Here is a 22261-nt window from a genome sequence, read left to right as displayed (position 1 = left end):
ATATTGATTATAAATAAATATATTTTTTTCTCTTTGTATACAGCATGGACATGTTTATTGTGGGCTTGCCACCAATAGCCAATTATAATCGTGTGGGGCGTGCGCTTAGCGACAGCCAAGCTTGTTTGACTCGAATTAGCGACTCCTCCTGTAGAACCAGTAAAACCGTCCAATGAGAAGCTCAGAATCAGAGTGGGGTGATCTGACGTTGCATCTTTGGGTCTAGCGATTACATCATGTGTTTCGCTCCTGGAATGATGGAAGCAGGAACAGCAGGAGGAAAATAAACTGCACAACTACATGTAGCCAGAAGGGGAAAAAATGAGCACGTGTATTTTAACAAAAACAGTTCCTGCAACTCTTCGTAATGGTGGTTTACATTACATTTTTTCTCCCTCTCCTATAATAATTAGTAACGTACAAACAGGCAATGCGGGTGTTTTTGTTTGTTTGTTGTATCCCTAAGACTTCATTTGAAACACAATCTTTCACAATGTCTATGTTTAACGCACTGTTATAGTAACACAAAAGCAGAACCCCACAACGGTATTGTAGGAAAATAGGTCAGTGACCTAGAGTAGCACTGCTAAGTTGTCAGTAAAGTTTGGTAAGATTATATAAAGTCCAGCATGGTTGGTGGTCAAGTGTGTAACAATAAGTCTCGTCCGTTTGTTTGCCGGAGTTTGTAAAGTTGGCTAGTCTTGGTCCTCAGGTAAAGGAAGGAAAAAATGATTCTTTTAAGGATCTATGTTGTGCAAATGCCCATAAACAACCACATGTGAGAGGGTGAAAGGCTCATTTCACAATGAATGACCAGTACAGTACAAGATTGAGTCTGGGTTGCATCAGCATGTACATGAGAAAAGAGAGACTAGTCACAGATCCCCTAAGTGTAAAATAACCACAAACAGTTATGAGGTAGAGGTCACACACTGCTAGTGTTTTATTGGGCAGTTACATACGTGCATTAGGTCAAATACAAATCTGACCATTAGTAATGGCAGCAGACAGCACAGCCAGAGAGACATGGAGCACCCACCGATAGAAAACAAGCCTCAATTCCATGTCCACGAAACACAAGCTTAAATATCCCGCTTCGCGGGTATTAAAGACATTCAGTTACCACTTTAAAGATAGCCAGAATTTAGAGGAATACATGTTGCAACCAGGACTTAAGCTTCATAAGAGCAAGTTAACACAATACACTCTGTTACAGATGCAAAGTTACAGAACACACAAACACAGAAAACTGTCAAAGTTCCCTTTAAAGAATCTCCTGTTACAGTTTTAGTAACCGTCCTTGTTCAACTTGCATGGTAGATGTTTTTATATTTGTTATCTGGCAATGATAATAAACCCTCAAAACCAAGTGTAACCATACAGCATGAAAGAAAATTAAAGCTCATTATCATTATTATTTTTTTTAATCTAAAATACATTGATTACACAAATACATTTTTAATGTCACCTTTGCATCTATGTTAGCAAGAAGCTTTACAACTGAGGTGCAAATGGGCTGCCTCTGATTAACAAGGCTTTTGGTCTTAAATGGACTGAAAGGAGAAAAAGAAAATCTGTTTGAAGTGCAGTGTTAAAATGAACTGGAAAAAGAGCTGCAAATAAGACGGGTTTTCTATTTTGCCTCGGATCAAAGACAAAACCTTTCTCGACAGAGCAACTCTGCTGAAATCAGTCGGTCATAGAAATGCTTGGCAGCAGCTCCAATGAGAGCAGATGAATCATAGCAGGTTGAAAATGCACAGGAAATAAACTGTAATGTGTTTGACTGCACGAAATCAAAGAACGCAAAATCGTGCTTGCTTTCCGCACGGTTCAACCTCGGCCTCAAAAACATCAGTTGTTCGTTTCCCCTTTGTTGTTTTTTTAACCATGAATTATAAAAATACAGAAGGGGAAAACAAAATAATACTTTCAGTGATCCTGATATTATTATGACCCAATAGATTTTTTACAGAAACCACCATTTCTGTATTTTGAGGTATATTGATTAAATACTATGGAGTATGTGAAGATTTGCCTGTGTGAATGCATCTGTTACCACAGCACACTTGTCTTGTAGATGATTATGATGCCAGTGCTAAGCTGACATTATCATTTAAATCTTTATTTCTGTGTTGCATCTTTATGGAATTTCCAACAGTCCAATGGTCCATCTATCCACTTGTTAGGCAAACAAGCGCACTAATTACATAGTTAGAAAAGTTATGTGCAAAATGAACTCATTCTTAAGATCATTTCCCATCCCCTAGAAAAATAGTAAGCATCTTGTAAACACAAAAGGACAAAATACAGATTTTTCTTTTTTTGCTTCAAAGTGCACAGACATTAACGCGGCGGGGGGAGGAAAATTTTGACAATCCAGCAACTTATTTTGAGCGTGTGAATGTCACTATTTTTCGATTGGTAAAATGAAGAACTAGTTTGTCATTAAAGCATCAATATTCTTTGGAATGGCTTAAAGTGTTTGCAGTTTGCGGCACTTTTCTACATTAACTTCTTGTAGCTTTTCAATGAGCATCTTCCTTCCCCTTAGCTATCTGAAATAGATACGAGATAAGAGTGAATCCTAACTAGTACATTTTTTGATTTTTATTATTCTTAATTCCCTTTGGTTAGAGGAATGCTGGCATACACATTTTAAAGAGATTAGCTAATATTATAATCTTAGTTTGCAAAATTAGCCTGCTAACATGAAACTGTTCATTACAGTGCCTTAAGCAAACTGGGTAATAAGAGGCGCTGCCCTGCCACGAATATCTCAGTATTAAGCATAACTAGAAATCCACAACTCTTAACAAATGCACTGATCGATCAGTATATAACACAAAAAAATAAAACAATTAATGCATAAATAAGCATTTAGCCGAAATGTAGTAAAATAACACAATATACTCCTAATAAAATGCTTCCATACTGACTCTGTGAGTAGACCTTCAGAGAAATTTCCCAGTAATCTCACGGTCAGGTGTCACATTTTTAAACCACATGTCAGTTAAGTGAAGTTGTTCTCCTTTGGTGGCGAGTTATGGAATGAGATGCGGGGCTGCGAGCAGTACATCCCACACTGACAGATTAATACATCCATATACAGTAAAACATAACGCAGTAATGTGCATTAAACTTGTTGGACCTCTGATGGTTAGAGCAACACTGGCAAGATAACAACAAGGAGGTGGAGATCAGTTGCTACACCAATGCCAGTCAGCAATGAAATGGGACTAGGAGGATTGTTTTGGAGGGTGGCGGGTGGGGTCATTTTGGGCCAAGACCTTTAGATGCCCTGGAGAGAAACCGAGGTCCTCTGAGAACAGTCTACAAGGCAAAGAGGGCATCTTCCGTCCGTTCAGTCTTCTTATGGGAGCCACTCGGGGCACGGGCGGGGTGGGAGAGGTTAGCAGGGTTAGATCCTGGGGGAGATGGCAGAGTGTCTGCAGCCTTAGCTCGCTCCTCCAGGAACTTATCAAATTCTGAAAGAAACAAATTGATTTGTCAGAAACATGGAAGCTGAGGGTCACAGTGTTAAGACTCTCAATCATTCCCACACACATTTGAGCGAACAGAACACACCCATAGGTGTGAATCAACTGACTATACCTTCACTAGTTACCCCTTCTTCAGCAGCATCACCTTTCTATTAAGAAGAAGAAGAAAAAACATGACATAAGACACAAATTTCTATAGAAAACTATCAAGAACGGAGTTAATTAATGTGAGTGTAAAATCGACAGCACAAGCGGCACAAGTCAGCTGCCTGTAAAGTTCCCACAAACTCCAAACCCAGTGGCTCATGAAGGATCCGTCTGTCATGCATCCTCCCCACATTTTCCATAATGAGAAACCTTCTAGAGCACCACCACAACCACCACATGCACAAGTTAAAGAAGACCATTGCAGCTGCTTTAGGTTAATTATCATTAGCACTGTTTCCACATATGTCTCACCTCATGGCAAACAGTTATGTAAGTGATTGCTGGAAATGATTAAGGTGAATGATTACGGTAAAGATTTTAAGGAAAAAGAAAACCAAGGTCAAATGTATGCAGTTATAAGAAATGGTTGGATGAAAAGTGCTTTAAGGGTGGAAAAGAGGGAGAAAGAGAGGGTAGAAAAACAAAAATGTTAATCAAGGTTAAAAAAAAAAGAAAAATTAAAATCTCACCACGTCAGTACAGAGCCACTCCTCTATGTCATCCATGACAGAGGACTGCGATACTGGGATCTATGGAGCAAAGCCATGGACAACAACGAGGGGTAGCAACAAAGCCACACGACAACAAAAACAACGTAACACACGCACACACACAAAAACAAGAATCACCAGAGGCTCAGGAGAAAAGATAAAAAGAAAAACAATAATAATAATAAAAAAAATGCTTGAAAGACACTCAACCTCTCTTGATTCTGTGCCATTATTGTTTTATCATGTGCAACGACCTGCTGCCGAGCACTCCTCTGTATAAGAAGAGGACTTGCCGGCCTGTGTATTGTTCTCATTAACTCTGTACTGCTGACATGGCTTAACAGCTGCCGACTAATGTCACACACAGCCGTGCTAATTATTCCGCATCATTAGTTAATTAGCAAATCACTTGAACGTGATTAAGAGATTGATTGGTTGGAAAAGGCTGAAAGCACAGGGACTGTCGAGAGGCACGGGAACCCTGCACACCCACCCACACACACACACTCAAAAACACAGGGCGCACAGAGCATGAGCATCGCTGCATGGCATGTAGTGACACTGGTGATGGAAGCCATGTCAGACTGGATGGTGTCCATTTGTGTTCAAGATTGTGTGAGCACCAAATAATCAGAGTGATTAAGGAGTTTGAGGCATTACAGGAGGAGGCGAAGGTGAACTTTAACCGTGACTCAAGAAACCTCCTCTGAGGAGTAACTGGTAAATTTTTTAAAAGTTACTTGAACCCTTTAAAAATTAAAGTCTGCAACATTAATTTCATCTATTTTGACAAAGTTAAAGACCATCGCCCAGTCTCAAAGTTAACTAGAGAGAACAAAACCCATTTCCTAAGGCCTTTACAGACACTAGAAAAACACTGGTGGGGTTTCCTTGTGAGATCACAGGTTATGCATATCAAAAGATTGGCCAAGGCAGAGTGGCAGTGAAAAAATGCATGCAGCTGTGTGAAAAAAGGGAGGAAAAAATAGAAAAAGAGCACAAAAAGAAGTCTGTCCTCATTATGACTCACAACAATAACACTGATATAACTTCACAGTGTATAACATTGTGCTGAACATTTTTAAAATCAACATATCATCTTCTTCTACATCTACTGCTTCATCTGTTAGTTGGTTTATGTGTTAGAATGTGAGGTAATAGTGAACTGTATAATATCTAAGATCCACAGACCATTAGAGGACAACTGACTAAATACTCACCACTACACAGCAAACCACAATCACTTTTAATAATTCTCTTATGCTTGGCTGATATTTCATGAGTACTTGGATTCGCTGATTGGATTTTGCTGTGTAGCAGGAGCATCTCTACTCCTCCGCTTTTTTAGTGAGTGACCGTTAAATGATGATGGAGCTTGGTCAAAGTTCCTAGCGACCCATCAGCCTCATTTTAACATCCATGGAGGGGTTAATGTGAGCACCAGTAATGAGTATAGTCTTTAACGCTTGGGTCAACAGAGTACAATAGAGGTGGGCAGTATGGATAAAAGAAATTCTGTATTAATATGCCAACCAATTTGGGAGCTACAGTCAGGGTAAAAAGAAAGTACCCCTTTGTCAATTTTACAGTTTTACATACAAAGTTATAATAAAAAACAAACAAAAAAAACCATCTGATTCTTAGCATCTTCTAAAATGATTAAATTTGATTTAAATTTAACAACCGCCAGTGCTACTCCTCCCTCAGCCTCCTGGTGGAGATGCTATCAATTTCAAAATCCTACATTGCCTTCAGAAAGCTTACTCTGACTTTGAGGTCAAAGTCGCTGAAAATCAGTTTGAAAATTCTACGTCACCTTGTTCTTGAGTTACCGAATTCACAAACTTGGGTGCCCACGCCATTCTTTTTCAGTCATTTTTTGTAGATCTGCTGCTGTGTTTAGGATCATTGTGCAGTTGCATGACACAATTTGGGCCAAGCTTTTAGTTGTTGTCCTCTAGAAAAGTGACTGCAAGGTGTTTATATCCTGTGGCTGCAAAACAAGCCCAAATCCTCACCACTCCACCACTGTGCTTGACACTTTATTTGAGGCGTTTTTGTTGATATGCTGTTCGGCACTTTGAATTATAGCCAAATATCTCCACCTTGGTGTCATCAGTCCAAAGGACACTGTTGCAGAAGTCCTGTGGTTTATTCAAATGCAGTTTTACAAACACGCTGCTGCATGTTCTTTTTAGAAAGAAGACACTTTATACTATAAACCACACTTGTTCAGTCTTTTTCTAATGGATTTAACATGCTAACTGAGGCCTGTAGCTCGTGAGTTTTTTGCAATTTCCCTGAGCATTGCACAGTCTGACCAAGAGGTGAATTTCCTGGAAAGTGACACAGTGTAATATGCCATGTTTTGTACTTGAGGCTGTATTTACCTCATTTTAAGACTTGCTAGTTGTTGTTTTTTTATGGCCTGTTATGTAAAAACTTCCAGCTGAAAGAGGGTGTGTTTTCTTTTTATCATGACTGTAAGTGTAACTCAGAAGAAGCAGATTCCAAAATAAGCCCTAGTTTAAATATCTGTAATGACATATTGCCCAAGACTACAGTACAATATCTAAACTAGGCATGGACATGGATGTTCTTAGAAGGAAAAGCCACTTGGAAGTAGGACTGTTGGGAAGATTTGGGAAAAAGGTGAGATGAGGCTGAAAATGAAGCGCAGCTCATGAGGATGATGGACAATGCTGGAGGAGGCTGACATGAGGTGGACATGAGGGAGGGGTAGGAGGACACACTGTGGATAGAGTCCTCACCATTCCTTGGGTAATAAGCCAGCTGTCTATGGGCAGCTCCTGATCTGCTGGGTTATCATCCCCTTTAACCCTCAGCTGAATCAACAACAGAATAACACCTTACACAAAAGAAGAAAGGCCCCACCACCACAGCATAGCACAAAGTGCAGAGAGAGAAAGACAGAGAAGAAGTCAAATGTGCAAAAGACGACTGAGAGAGGAGGGAATAAATGAGGCCAACATAAGAAAATGGCAAAGGATCACTGCATAAAGATGAAAATGAGGAAAATAAAGAAGGAAAAAAGAAGAGATTTAAAACTCAGTGAAGTATACGTTCTAAACAAGGAATAAATCACCTAAGGCAACTAAAGAATGGTGCCACCTTTTTGTGTATGTGTACCTAGAGATAGCCAAGCAAATATACTGCAATGTGTGCTCAGAGAGAATGACTAAAAATCTTGAAGCTAGTCAGTGATTTAGAGTTTCTGTGAGCACTGACTTTAGAGATGAGCAGATTAAAGGAAGAAGAAAGACATCTGCTTTGAAGAACGAGAAACCTAAATGCATGTTTTTTTAATAACTGGGAGAAGTGCTGACACTAATAGCTAAAAAGTACCAGTGGTTCAGATACAGTATAAAAACTCCCAGTTAGACTTTGCTCCCATCTTCTGTACATAAAACTCATTTATATGCTTATGACTGGCATAGACACTATAGACAACAGCACTATATTTGAGGTATTCAAAAATGAGAAAACCTCAAGCCTCTGTTTGGTCAAAGTTCAAGAAGCACTTCATCAGGACAAATGTCACTGTAAAGTATTCAGTGTTACAAGCCATCACATGCAGAGAGCTAAAAAAGCTCGTCAGCCATGCTTATTTGTACTCACCCCTCCTGTATTCTGTTGTCTAACACCCAAAGCAGAGGCCAGGCCACCCAGAGCCTGAGGGTCTTCATATTTTACACTGTGTACAAAACCAGAAACAGATTAAGAAGAATTAAGCTGTATATAAAAAGAATTAGGAGCAAAGATGATGTCTGACAGCTTTTTTTAATATCATCTCTGTCCAAAGAGAAGACAAGCAAGACATTTCTTCTTAAGAAAGAGAAGAATAAAGTGCAACAAAAGTCTTCAGTTCTGTCCAAACTAGGGATTTTGTTGATTCATGGCATAGACCCTTGAGCTAAAACACACCCCAGTGGACCCCTTTGTTCACAACTTGCATAAACAAAAAACACAGTAACATTCAGGTAGTGGAAAAAAAATGGGCAAACATACTTATTTATTCACAGTGAGTAGCCAAAAGTAACACAATAAACTAGCCGCAGGGAGAAAATACCAGATTAACATCCAGCCTGTCCCGATAGGAATTCAAAAGGCACTCCAGGAAATATAACCGGATATCAAGCATTTCAGAAATGTAGTGAGCACATTACAAATAGCTATTTGTCAAAATAAATTACATTAAGGGAGCTAAATTAAATGTAGACCTACTTTTTGCGCTGTTCAGCCAGAGAGCTCCCCCTGGTCTGTGCGAACATGTCAAAGTCGTCCGGGTTCTGGGCCGATTGAGACGACGGGGTGCCGCTCGGGCTTTCTGAGCCTACATCTGGATCAAGAGGGTGGCAGGAGACAGCAGAACATGGAGAAGAGCAAAGATTAAAGTAAAATGAAAGAGGATGAAAGAAGTGGCACAGAGAAATGAATTTAAAATTAATGCAGCAAAGTTTAAGACGTCCTAATTACAGACCAGACTTACAACACTCCAGTTTGGCAATGTGTAATTACCATATATTACTGCACAAAATATAAGAGGTAATCCCTCTAAGGTTGAACCACAACACTTCAGTGAATTTTACTGCAATTAGTTAAAAACAATTAGCTACAAATGTAACTTTTGTCATGTAAGAACCAGCAAAGGTCTGCAGGGATTTGAGAGGACAGGAAGCTCCAACAATTTCTAAAAACATGCTTTTACTTTGTCTGTATGGATCTCGAATGGATTATTAGGAAAATTTTAATTTTACAACAATAAAAAGGTGCTTCTTGTGCACCTTTTATTATCCTAAAAAATAGATTTCATTATGTTTTATCCTTACCAAGTCCAGCTAGAGCACTGGATAGGGATGCTGCAGTGGGGTTGCGGGCAGGAGAAGCCATGGCTCCAACAGTGGAGCTAGGTGGAGGGCTGGATGTGATCCTGGGTGTTACCACAGCTGGGGATCCTGGGCCCAGGTCTATCAGGTTGTCCTCTGTGGCTTCAGTTAACATCTGAAAAGAGGAGAGCAAGTGAAATATACTCGTTAACTACAAATATAAAACAATGCAACTATGCAGCATTTGTGACACCAAGTAAAAGATTAAATTATTGCTTTTTCTCCTTTTTTTTAAATGAGAAGAAATGCTTCTAGCTGCAGAAATGCTACACAATTTCAGACAACACTCTAAACCAGCAGTCATGGATTGGCAGCTATGCAAAGGAGCAATAATGGAGCCGAATAAACAGCTGCAAGAGATTACAGATGTGTGAGAAGGAACACCATGAAAGGTGGAGGGAAGGAAAGAAAACATCTAGTTTCAAACAGTAGAACCAGTGTTCACACATCACAAGGCTCTAAACACGAGATTCATATAACAGACGTTTTGACAGTCATCACTCAGTTCATCCCAGCACACTGGCTTGGACTGAATGTGGTCGTGGTGTTATACTTGCCTCCATCAGCTAGCCACAACACAAACAGACAGAGCACACGGAAAGATCAACAAGCTGCAAACACAAACAGCTATGTGGGATGTAGTGAGAGATGGCCCAGTCCATTGGCAAATGTCTCAAACTGGCAAATGTGCACTTTTTAATGGAAGTTTGGCAGCGCTCAGCTCGTTCAGTTTTACAAAGCACTAAAATGCATTCCACTTGCATTACAAATGAATGCTGCTATGGTAAACAGTTGAGGGGGATTATTAGTTCAGATAATGTTTGAATCATCTCTCACAGCATCCATAATGTTAGGCAAAGGTATATGTAGTGAAATGTGAAAAAAAGAATAGAATAATGATACGTGCAAAAAGAAAACATGCAATTTCAGCCAGTAGGCCTCTGTTCTTTGTTTCTACTCTTTGTTGATGGTACTCACCCCATTGTTCTGTGCAGCTCTACCTGACCTGTACCTCTCATACCTGTGAGAAACATGAAAAAAAACAAAAAAATTAACACTTTGCCACATGCTCTCTGAGCTTAAACGCTCTTTTAACACAAACACGATGAAAGAAAAGTTTTAGCATTAAGAGCCCACAGAGCACATAAACAATGCACAGTGCTTTACCGTGCAATATTTGGACAATCGCAAATCTCGATTCATAATGGTTCAGTTATCTTAACTGATCTGACCCACTTATGTAACCTTATGAAGTACAGTGAGTCCGTTTGACCTGTTATATCGCGATCTGTGTCATGCAGGTTTTTCTTTTTCAAGAAAACCTGATAAGCTTAGGTCTAATGATATCTAGAGAGTCATCTTTTAAATTGTGCTCGAGATCTTGCCAAACCAGAAAAGCAAAAACTAACAAGCACTAGTGATGGAGGTAGTAACCAAAATACACAAACAAGTATTTCTTTTTGTGACACTAATGCAGTTTGATTGAATTCACCTCTCGTATCGGAGGAAAATGTTGTTGAGGTCATCATTTGCGTGTAGGAGCTCCTCGGTCACTTCCTCATTAGAGACGCGCGAAATCAGCTCGACCACTCTCTGCTGCATAGCTCGGCATGTTCTGTTCAGCTCCTTGACAGAGTGTCACATGAACAGATTGATCAATATATTAAGTTATAAATCAATTTGAGAAAAAGTGAGCTGTAAAGAAACGGACAAGCTGACACATACTCAGACAGTCAAGCGTGTGTTTGTCTGTCTACTGATGACTCAAAAAACCCTCTATAAACCACTCCATTTGCCAGTACATAAACTGTTATGCTGCTTATTTATGACTCACGAATGGGTGGAGAGCTTTCTATAAATATAATACAAAAGGCTTTTAGTTTTAAGCAAGTCAAAAATATTTGTTAAACTAAATTCTGTTACAGTTTTCTCTACATTACCTGAAATAAATAGCAAAGTGAGTCAGGTACTACATAACAATTACACTGGCACAGGCTCTTTAGCCCGGGGCCAGATACTTGGAGCTGATACAAATACCTGAGGGGTTTCTGGCCTTCAAAGATTAAAATCTGCATGAGCTTGCATGAGAAAATGTTGCGATTTGACCTGCTTAATTGCCAGTTTAAGGAATTTTACCACAGAAAAATGGCCCTTGGCAGGTTAGCATGAAACTTAGCCCATAACACCCCCTGGTGGCTGCACAAAATTACAACACTTGGCAGTTAAAAGCAGTGTTGGAAAGAATTTGGCTTTCTGAATGCACATCATGCATGGGGGTGTATATAAAGAAAAGAATTCACAGGAGCCTAAAATAAATCTTCTGATAAGAAAGAATGTGACAGAAAAATCTGTGATCTTTAAAGACTTGTTCTTCAGAATGGCAAATGTCTTCTGATATGCATTAAGAATTGAATTAAATTTATGCCAAGTTGGGTTTTATTTTGTTTGGATTTTTATTCTTTTTAACTACAATGAAGTTGTACACAACACAGGCAACTACTGAATGCATTATAGTGAAATTCATAGTGTATTAATCTAACCTGAAGCAGTTCTAGATCAGAAGCCTCTTCCTGACCTGGGACCATCTCAGTTAACATCTCCGACATGACTTTGACGTTTCCTCGCACTACGTCCAGCTCACTACGCAGCCGGGCAATCTGAAAGCACACAAGATCAAAGGTCAATGAAAAACATTTGGACTAATTTGGTATCAGCGGCACAGCAGCGTAAGTTGAAACTGTACTTAAGTTTTAAACTCACTAAACACTGAAAAAAGCTTTTTTTATTCAAAAATTATTTTTAAAAAATGCTGTGTGAATTAATTTAGCTGAACAAAGGTTGGTGTCCCTCACCTGTTCAGGAGTTGCTGTGATGGGGTTGGGAATTTCAGGGGCCTGTGTGGCAGGGGGAACGGGTGAGGCAGGTTTAGGAGTCGTGGGATCAGGTGAGGTTGGGGCAAGGTACTTGACCATGGCTGGATCTACCTCTGGTGTCCCCTATGATAAAAATAAATACATAAATAAATAAAACAAAAACCCCAAAAAGCAAAACTCTAGGCCAGTTTATTAGGTGTACCTGTTTAATGGCTTATTAACACAAATAACAGATCGGTCAGGGGCAGGAACTCAACTCAGACATTAAATCCAAGAAGGGATGGTCGACCTGCTAAAGTTCAAACCGAGCATCAGAATGGGGAAGAAAAGTGATTTAATTGACCTTGAATTTGACACTTGTTGTTGGTACCAGACAAGATGGTCTGAGTATTTCAGAAACAGCTTATCTACTAAGTCCGGCATTTACAGAGAATGGTCTGAAAGAGAAAATATCCAGCAAGCGTCAGTTCTCTGGATAAAAATAGACGCCTCGCAGATGTTAGGGGTCAGAGGACAAGGACCACACTGCTTTGATCTGACAGGAAGGCAACACTAACTCAGATAACCATAAGCATCTCTGAACACAGACTACATTTAAACATGAAATTGATGGTCTAAAATAACAGAAGAGCAGTGATGCTACAGTTTGAATGGGCTCACCAAAATTAGACAACATAAGATTGGAAAAATGTTGCCCCTTCTGTTGGAACATTCAGATGGTAGGGTCAGCATTTGGGATAAACAACATGAAACAGGAGAGTCCCATCGTGGATGTGCAGCTGACAAATTTGCAGCAACTGTGTGATGCTGTGATGTTCACATGAACAAAGAGGAACGTTTCCAGCACCTTGTTGGATTTATGCTATGAAGAATTAAAGCAGCTCTGAAGGCAAACATTGGTACAACCCAGCACTAAAAAAGTTGTACCCAAAAAAGTGAATGAATGTATTTGTGTATTTCTTCCCTACCCTCTGTGGTGTGTGAATCGGAGACAGTGCATCCAGGTCTGCCATTGGGAACTCAACACCTTTCCTTTTCAGTTCCTCATAAATATGCACCACCCCAGTTAGATCAGGACTACTCCTGAAGGCATCTGCCCAGGCCTGTCAAAACACAGACAAATTATTTAGTATGCTCTCAATTCTTGGTATTAATAAAACCAACTAAAAAAAAACAACAACAACAACAACTGAATGAAAGCACGTAACATTACTAGTACGGACATTATTTTGCTCCAATGCTTAGGGAATTTCTTTTTTTTTTTAAATTAGTCAAATATCTCTACAAGAAGGCTATCCACAGGATCTCCTTCAAAACGTTCCTATTAATATTTAAGGGAGCGCAAAAAAGAGAAATGGAGAACACCATCTGTTGGCTGAGGTGACCTCAGGTAACCAGATAAAATCACAAAAGGCTGAAGCTGTTGTGCAACACGTGTGAAGTGGCGCATGTTGTGCCCACCTGATTTAAAATTCTGCAATGGAGTGTGTTGGTAAAAGCAAAAAGAAAAAGAAAATATGTTGCAAAAGAATTTTATCATTTAAAAACAGCAAATACAGAGAGCGCTCCAATACCTGTATAAGAGACAGCACTTTGTCTTGTACGATCGTTGGGGGGTTGGCTTTGGGGGAGATGATCTTTACCAAAACACCATCAATAAAATCTCTGTTGGCCACCTGGACATGAAACCTGTGACCACAGTTCTTCACACATGTCTCCAATACCTACAGGAAGAGAGAGGATTAAACAAAGATGCTTTAAAAAAGTTTGTGTGTGTGGGGGGGAGCAGCAGAGAAAAGGCAGACTTAGTCAGTATTTTGCTGCACACAGGCCCTTCCAACTAGCAGAGCTATCAAAGATGTGGGAGGACATAAAGACAGCTCAAAGGGCATAGCCACTGTAAACAAATGGAAAGAAGAAGCAGAAAAACACAGGCCATGCAGTGGAAGGCAGAGGATGACAGAGCAAAATAAAATGACCAGGAGCACAAGATCAGTAGTGTTTTCCCTTTAATGTGACATTAAAAACCTACACACTGAAAAGCATCAACACCATGGGCATGGCCCAGTGAGTCATTTTTGTCTACCAGTGCCTTGCTCATATATTCAGCGACTTTATTCCTAGTTTTGCAATATAGTTCCAAGAAGAAGTATGAACTTACGGTTAGTGCGAGCATAACTTCTCTGTAGTTCTTGTTGCTGCTCAGTCTCTTCTTCAGTGCCCGCATGGCATCTTTTGGCCTAGACAGGAACAGCAGAAAGTTACAGCTGCACAAAGTACCCTCTGCTTATAGTGAGCGTAACGTCACCGACTTTGATGGAATAAACTCTCCTGTGTGCCACAATAACAGATGCGACTCAAGTCCGTCAGCATATCTATTTGACTAAAACAGAGAAGTACTGTCACACCATCTGTCTCACTCTTTTCTCTCTGTGTGACTATACTGTAAGTCTGTCCCACAGCAAGATCAAAAGCTGCCCATGCATGAAGAGTTCAGATTGGCTGTCGGCCTAACATTGTCCATCTTCATTGCAGATGAGACGGTACGCTTTTATGGACTACCTACTGAGCTACAGTACATTTAAAGAGTGAAGGAGCTGAAACAGAGAGAAATGGAGGGAAGCATATTGTCTTATATATATATGGTCCCAGACAGCCCTCTGCACATGACTGAGTTTATTGAATATAATCTACCCTGCATTTCTGATTCTCTCCACAGTTCCCTGTTGTTTCCTGTACATGTATTTTCGCTATATCTTGATTTAGTCCTTACCATCTGCTGTCAAACTTTCATAATTAAATGCACACATTAGCATGTGTTAAAACGTCGCACAAATGTTTGTGCTGCATTTCAAAGTCTGGAATTAAGGAGACTCGATCTATCTAGCTAAACATCTTGAAGACAATAAGTTCTGTGAAGCTGAACTCCCTCTCTCATGCCTTCTGTTTTGCAAGCGTGACCCAGAGAGCGCCTGTGTCGCATGTCAAGACAATGAGTGTGTGTAGGCATGAAGAATGTAAAAAATAAAGTAAAAGGGGAAGCAAAAAATACATTTAGCTATTTAACAGAAAATGGAAGTGTCTGATTATCATGCATCAATGTCTGTAACAGGTTAAGACTTTTTCCTGAGATAAGACGTGATCAAACTGTTCTGTTAAAAAAAAAAGTACAAAAAAGGTATTCTATTTATATTAGACCAATAAACCCTTCAAAATGGTCTTTTCAACTGTTTCATAAAAGTACTGTCATCACCATTTTCTATGCCCTCCTTGAATTATTTTTTTTAACCACTAAATGGGGAAGAAAGGTGATTTACGCGACACTGAACGTGGCAATGTTGTTGGTGACAGACAGGCTGATCTGAGTATTACTACTGCGATTTTCCCACATAGCCATCTTTAGTGAATACAGAGAATGGTCTGAAACAGAGAAAATATCCAGTCAGTTTCAGTCTTCTGGGTAAAAATGCCTCGTTACAACTAAGGTACGTAAAACAGCATTTCTGAACACACGTGTCAAACCTCAAAGCAGATCAGCTTCTGCAGCAGAAGAGTACACCAGGTGCCACTCCTGTTGGCTAAGAACGGGCTCAGCAAAATTGGGACAGCAAAGGACTGGAAAAAACACCGCCTGGTCTGATGAGCCTCAATTTCTGCTATGACATTCAGATGGTAGGGTCAGAATTTGGCATAAACAACATGAAAGAGTGGATCCATCCTCCCTTGCATCAACCGTAATGTGTGTAATGGTGTGGGGGATATGTTTTCTTAGTCCCTTCCTTAGTACCATTTGAACTTCATTTAAATGCTACCCGACAATTGTACGCTACCGAGTTAACCATGTGTCCCTTTATGAACACAGCAAATAAAAGTGTAAAGCAGAAGTAGTAAACCTCAAATTATAACAAACCAGTTTCTTGAAAAGGAAAATGAGTTCTCTTTAGCTGAATGAGAGACAACCATGAGGGGAAGCTTGTCAAAAAAATGTCAATGCGGTTAGTAAGTATGGTTTCAGCTTTTTTGAGGAATCCTGGAACTTTCTGATCACACCTTGTACACTAACTACGAGCCAGTGTTTTGTGGTAATTAATTCTGATATTATGGGCTTTTCTGCATGGCAGTTATAATCACTATATTATGCAAAGTAGAACCCAATTAATAACAATATTATTAGTGCATTCTGATTAAAACAGTCATTCAGATTTACTTATTTGTGGCCAAAGGTCTAACTCAGGGGTCAGCAAAGTTTTTAACTTCTTTTTAAAAGAATCCACAGAACAACTAAAGTGTGTTGCTTATGAAATCCATGAAGTGCTACAGAGAAAATTTTATTTTATTTATGTAATTAACACATTTTGAACTCTTAAAAAAATATAATAAAAAAAAAAAGGAAAGACACTCAGCTTAACTAAAATCATCCATGTAGCAACAAAAACTGTTGTGAGCCGCCACCCTTATATCGCCTTTGGGCTTTTGGAGCGTTGACCTGACTTTTAAAAAGTAATTGGAAAAAAAGCACTATGCTGCTAAAAAATGAAAAATAGATATTTGCAAAATTCTGCCTAAATATGTATTTTACCTGGTTAATGTGTGTGGCGGGGCGTGGTCTGCAGCGCCGCTGCATGGGAGTCGGACGCACCTGAGCGGCACCCGCAATCACGCCTCGCTGCCTTAAAGTCTGTGCTCTTTCTGCTGTTGTGTTGTCGGGCTGTGAGCTGAACAGCTACAGCCAGCTGTATGTACAGCAACTGTGTGTGAAAAGTGGTCAGTAAAGAGATGCTGAAAAGCAGCGGGTCTGCCGTGGTATGTTTTCAATGGAACTTCTGCTCCTGAACCTCTGCGCACAGCGTCTGCAAATCGGGGCTATACGAAGTCACTTTCATCTTTACGCAGGACTGTAAGCTGTCATCTGTGAGGCGTGAGCAGTGTTTGTTTTTAACATACGGTAGTTCATGGTGGAGAACAGCTGCCAACATAATGTGGATCCGAAGATCAATAATTGGCCTACCTGGGTTTGAAAGTCTCGATAAATGCACGGCGTTTCGGCGGGTACACCGGCTTCCGTGAGTATGACGCTTATTTTGAGCGATGAAAAATAATAAAATTATTTTATTTTATATTTCAATATCACAATAATCTTCCAATTTAGAACTACAAGTTAAAAAAATAACTAAACACAAATAAAATACACTTCACCTAAATATTTCTAATTTATTTTCCCAAACCACCCGGAGCCGCAGAATTTCTCCATGCCCAGATAAAGCTTTCCATGTTAGTAATAATAAACAAAGATTTGTATAAGCTCAATAAAATAAATGCCAATCGTCTGGTTTTATGGCTGCAAATCTATATAATTTGGGAGACATGTTAACCAAGTGCAGGCTTGGTATTTTTCAGTGTGGGAGGCTGACATGAGAATCTATTCATTCATTCACTCATTCATTCATTTATTCAGACAATAAGACAGTTGGTCAGTCATACCTAAAGAAACAAAAGGCCATGTGTAGTAGAGTGTCTGTCAGCAAAGAACAGTGGGCAGTGTATTATTTGCTCGAGCCTCTCAGTTAGCCACTGTGTGATAAAACAATGAATGTTTCATTACAAACCACAGCAGGAACTTGAGTCATTTTGGGTTAAATACCCTTGCTAATCCCACTTGATAAAGCTAATTATAACCTAATAATAATAATAATGAAGGCGCTTACCCTTCATCGGTTTCATTTATGATATCGCAGATCTCCATGTTGAGGGTCCAGTCCTCATTCTGTAGGCCTCCATCTGTTGCTCTCTCTGGAGGAAAACACAAAGAGTTCAACTGTTATGTTAATAAGCTAACTGCAGTGTACGGTCTATGCAAAAGGCAAGGTTTGAGTGACACAAATTATGATTGTTAGGATGTCAGTTAAAATCAGTTACCACTTATAACAAGAGACACGTCAGTATATACAATAAGTTCAGACTCAGTTGTGCAACGACACAAAATGTGACTATTGCAGAATAATAAGTTGTGGACATTAACCAGCGCTGGGGCTGCACCCAACGAAATGTTACTTTTGATAGAAAAATTCATGGTTTGCACAATGCCAGCTGTCTCATGTGTTACCATGGTGCTGCATTTTAGCCAGGCTCAGTTGTTCTCAAGCTAAAGCACACTGATTAAAGCAACCCTCATTTACATAACATCACAAGCACACTTGTGTAAATAAGCCAGCATGTGGTCGCAGACTTGTCCATCCATCAATCTTCGATTGCTTATCTGGATCTGTCACAAGGCAGCAGTCTAGACATTCCTCCCCCAGGGAAACCTCCTCCAGTTCGTCTGAGGGTTTCCAAGCCAGCCGAGAGATATAATTTCTCCAACATGTCCTGGTTCTGCATTGGAGCCTCCTCTCATGCTTGAAAGACCTCACCCTCCACAAGGCATCCCAGTCAGATTGCCAAAGCACCTCAACTGGTTTCTTGCAATGAGGGGAAGTAGGCCATATCCTGAGCCCCTCCCGAATGACCATGCTGCTTAACCTAACCCCAGCCACCTCGCTTGTTTGCATTCAATTCAATTTCATTCATGTAGTGCTAAATTAGGGCTGTGCGATATGACCAAAATCTCATATCCCGATATAAGAATTCTATCGTCCCAATAACGATATAAATCACAAAAATGTAACATTTTCTGTAAATTCTGTGAATCTCGGGCAGCTCGACTTGCGGGAAGTGTTTCCAGCTGCGCGTCATGTACCTGGAGTCGAGTGTTTTAACCGATGCATGAAACAATACATTTTTAGACATAAGTTGTAACAGCCGCCGTTTTCTTTGTATTTATTACACAGGGTGCTGCGGGGAAAAGCCTGTTCTAACGTTTGAGTCTAAGGTCTATTTTTTTAGCACCTGGCGGCTCTTTTTTACTTCTCATCCGTAAATAATCTGCTCTTTCGCGTGATTCAGTTTATTTTGAAAAGTCTCAACAGGATCTTGAGCTTTATTGTGAAAGGTTTATGTGGAACATAAACAAGCGGACACGCGATGGTGTTACCGTCGTTGTTGCTAACGACAACGCATAAAAACAAGCGCTTGTCCATCAGTAGTGTGGTTATATTCAATATAAGAGAAATAGAGAACTTTAAGAAATTAATATAGCCACTACAGTGACCATCAAAACTATGAAAAAATATTGCCGTAAACAGTTTATTTTGCAACACCACAAAACAAACACAGCTTAAAATGAAACGATAGACGTTTTTATATCGTCATATATATCGTTATATCGAACAGCCCTATGCTAAATCATTACTACAGTCACCTCAAGGCTGCAATCTCATTCTTTCATTCAGAGCTCATGGCTCATATCAGTAGAAATATAGATTACTGAAATAATAAATAGACCAATGGAAAATGTGACAAGATTTAACTCAGTACTACTTTTAACTGTTTGTTTTTGCAATTATAAATACAGATGAAAAAGCTATTAAGTTCCCTTTTTGAGATGTGAGCACTGTGTGCAAGCAAGCGCCATAAATATAGCCAAACGTAAGAGTAATCTTTGTAAGAAGAGGTTTGGATGAAGTCTTGGATCCGTAATCACCAGACTACCATTCTATTTCATTTTCACAACGCTGCAGTTTCCAGCTGTCACGGTAAACCCAAACATGCAATAAAATTTTGCCAAAAACATGCTCCTCCAAAGCCTCCAACGCCAGTAAATTAACTGAAAAGAGCCAAGAAGTCAGTTGGGAAGTGGAAAGCCGAGATCTCAGAGGGAAAGCCACACTGACTGACAGTGAGTGATCCAGCTGTGTACTCAGTTTTAACTATTACAACATGCAGAAAAACAGAAGTTCCAATGACCGGCTCTCGCCTTCACACTCCACCTTTTCATTTAATAGCATTTTGGCTACAAGGAGGAAATAAGGAAGCCAGACTGTGAAAGCTGACAAAGATGAACTGGCTCTGCATTCATCACTGTTCCCGCTCCATCTCCTTCTTCCTCAGCAGCCCTCCAAATCCATCCATCCTGTCTGTGGAAGCTGCCGTTTTATAGAAACACAGAGACTTAGAGCAAAATTTTTAAAAAGAAAAAAGATTTTCTACTGAAGCAAAATACGATACAGGTTCTGACTGCATAGATCGTCATTAGCTGAGTCCTGAGTGTAGACAGGAGATGTTCCTCTGCGGGAAGCTCAGAGGCCCTTAGCAGGATGTCATGCCAGAGCCAGGGGTCTCACGGGGCCATGCAACCACTGGACATGCCTCAAAACCATGAATTATTCATGCTTTAACTCCCCTCTCAAATCAACTTTTCACAGGCTGGGCAGCTTCAACAAACCCACTTATCTACAAAAATAAAAAGGCATGCAGTGAATTCAAACATGAATAACACTTAAAAACACCTCTGAGTCCACCTTCTGAGTCTACAGCATCCAGAGCATGAGTTTGAAAGATTTAACCAGCTACTTCTTCTGGGATAACCCATGTAATCTCCTCAAGTGGATTGTCATGTTGTGGCAGGGCAAAGCACGGGCAGCAGAGGACAGAAGGAAGGGACGCCCCCCTAAAACTCCGATCTATTCGTGTGACACACACTGTAAGGACACTGAACATGAGCCTACTAATGGAGTTAAATGCCTGCTAAGTGCATTAATTCACGGTGTTGTGTCAAAGCACCCACCCCAGCCCTGAGAACTGACACCACACAAGTGAAACCAGTCGATCACATGGCTTTAACAGAGGCAAGCTGTGCCATGCACTTGGCAACAAAGCCACAAAGTCCTTCTCTGGCTACAAAGTGAACTTTTAAGACTCTTCTTTAATTCCTGCCTTTCGTTGTCTCCACTCTCACATATATCCTATTTGTCCCATGCGTTTGTCTTGATATTATTCGATTCATTTCCTCTCATACATGTGCCATGGTCATAGTAAGAGCTGCCAAAGGTTGGTTGTCTTTATTAAATATGGACACAAATTGTGGTAATGCATCGGGCTCTTACAGCAATTAGATTTACCACACATCTCCACTGTCAGGCTTGAACTCTCACATTCCCTTTGTGTCTGGTAAGATGATACTTTGCCCCTCCACTGAGGTGTACAGATCACTACCGCTGCAAATGACAGCTGGGTGTCAAGCCCCAAACAGTGCAGCAGCTCAACCGGAGAGATCTGGCAGGAGACAAGGCCAATTCTGTGATGGAAGGGGGGATGGTGGTCCAAGACATGCTGCATGCAAAAACAAAAATGCATCTGGTTCTGCCCAGTCGAGAGCTTGATTAAAGCACTACATGGCTCTGCAGAAAGTAAAAACATGAGTAATTCTGACACTTAACCAAAAAAACAGCAGCTGTTGCACTTGGTCAAAGGCAAGCACAAACAAACAGTGGGAGAAATTAAAAGTCTCGCACACATCTGTTTTGCAGGAGTAGTTTGCCAAAACATTAACTCTTTTTCACAAAAACGGCGAAAAAAAGTAAAGTTCAATGTACCTACGGCACCTACAGTACACTCCTACTTTCACATTCTTCAAGTAAACATAAATTCTTATCTTTATACTTCATAAAACAGCTGTTGTCAGTAGCCGGCTCATTGTCAGTTATAAAGGCATGGTCAGGCCTTGGTACCAACTATTATGAATCTCAGCTTGCTTTGAAAAACAAAAAGGGAAATGCAAATATTGATGCAACTACACCAAAGGGATGCTGCAGCTCACGTATATGCCCCCCCTGGGGAGAAAAAGCACCACACCGTATCGAGACTGGAGGGAAAAAACCTCCAGGCTGACCGCACAGTTTGGTCAACCATTGTTCAGAAACTAAGGAAGTATGGAAGTTATCTGGGTCTCTCTTGAAGACACTTTAAGTCATGTCAATACAATAGCGTCAATTTCAGTTAACCTGATTTGATCTTCTTAAGCTGCAATCAGTGTCTACACATATGCATTGTTATTCAACTTAATGCATTTCTTGTGATTACACCGGACTAAGTTATGGGTTAGCTGGCTAACATTAGCTGAGAGCCCATTCCAGGCAGATGACGTTTGCTACGATGACACCCGTTAGCTCGCTATTTCCACCTTTGAGCCCAGTAGTAAACAATATATGATGGCCCACATTCAAAGTACGTTGGGGGAAGGAAGCAGCAAGCCTTTAAAAAATAATTTCAGGTCTAACGTACCTATACACTGGCCCACGGGAGTACTGTACGGATTTCCAAGTAAGAACTCCATCTTGACAACAAACGATCCGCCCGGGAATGACAGGCTTCGGCCCAGAGGCAGTACTATCAAGTCCCGCCTA

At 40.2% G+C, this 22261-nt stretch overlaps 1 protein-coding gene across 6 annotated transcripts; it reads right to left on the bottom strand.

Moving 5' to 3' along the window:
- Positions 1-914: 914 nt before the first annotated feature.
- Positions 915-22251, bottom strand: tom1l2a (target of myb1 like 2 membrane trafficking protein a). 6 transcript variants are annotated; one of them, XM_026165094.1, is made up of 17 exons: positions 22140-22251; positions 17687-17771; positions 14143-14221; positions 13556-13705; positions 12950-13084; positions 11961-12104; positions 11649-11765; positions 10601-10734; positions 10087-10129; positions 9666-9674; positions 9052-9223; positions 8447-8561; positions 7841-7916; positions 6973-7047; positions 4181-4240; positions 3616-3652; positions 915-3488 (listed from the first exon to the last, which is right to left on the bottom strand). In XM_026165094.1, exons 1-17 carry the CDS (start codon positions 22189-22191, stop codon positions 3334-3336), a joined length of 1638 nt encoding a protein of 545 aa, XP_026020879.1. In that variant the 5' UTR covers positions 22192-22251; the 3' UTR covers positions 915-3333. The 6 variants fall into 6 exon arrangements, with proteins under 6 accessions (XP_026020879.1, XP_026020881.1, XP_026020880.1 ...); XM_026165096.1 differs by lacking the exon at positions 6973-7047; XM_026165095.1 differs by lacking the exon at positions 9666-9674.
- Positions 22252-22261: the final 10 nt, after the last annotated feature.

The sequence above is a fragment of the Astatotilapia calliptera genome, chromosome 4 (assembly GCF_900246225.1).
Source record: "Astatotilapia calliptera chromosome 4, fAstCal1.2, whole genome shotgun sequence".
NCBI lineage: Eukaryota > Metazoa > Chordata > Actinopteri > Cichliformes > Cichlidae > Astatotilapia > Astatotilapia calliptera.
The sequence above is the reverse complement of the archived record's forward strand: the minus strand, read 5'-3'. Positions and strand labels throughout refer to the sequence as shown.

Bases quoted from the DNA above. Each gene is read 5' to 3' on its own strand.
- tom1l2a (XM_026165094.1), bottom strand. From the start codon at position 22,191: ATGGAGTTCTTACTTGGAAATCCGTACAGTACTCCCGTGGGCCAGTGT. The intron at 10,735-11,648 runs GTTAGATTAATA...CACTCTGTCAAG, and splicing joins CTGATCTAGAACTGCTTCAG to GAGCTGAACAGAACATGCCG. The intron at 8,562-9,051 runs GTAAGGATAAAA...CTCTTGATCCAG, and splicing joins CAGTGCTCTAGCTGGACTTG to ATGTAGGCTCAGAAAGCCCG.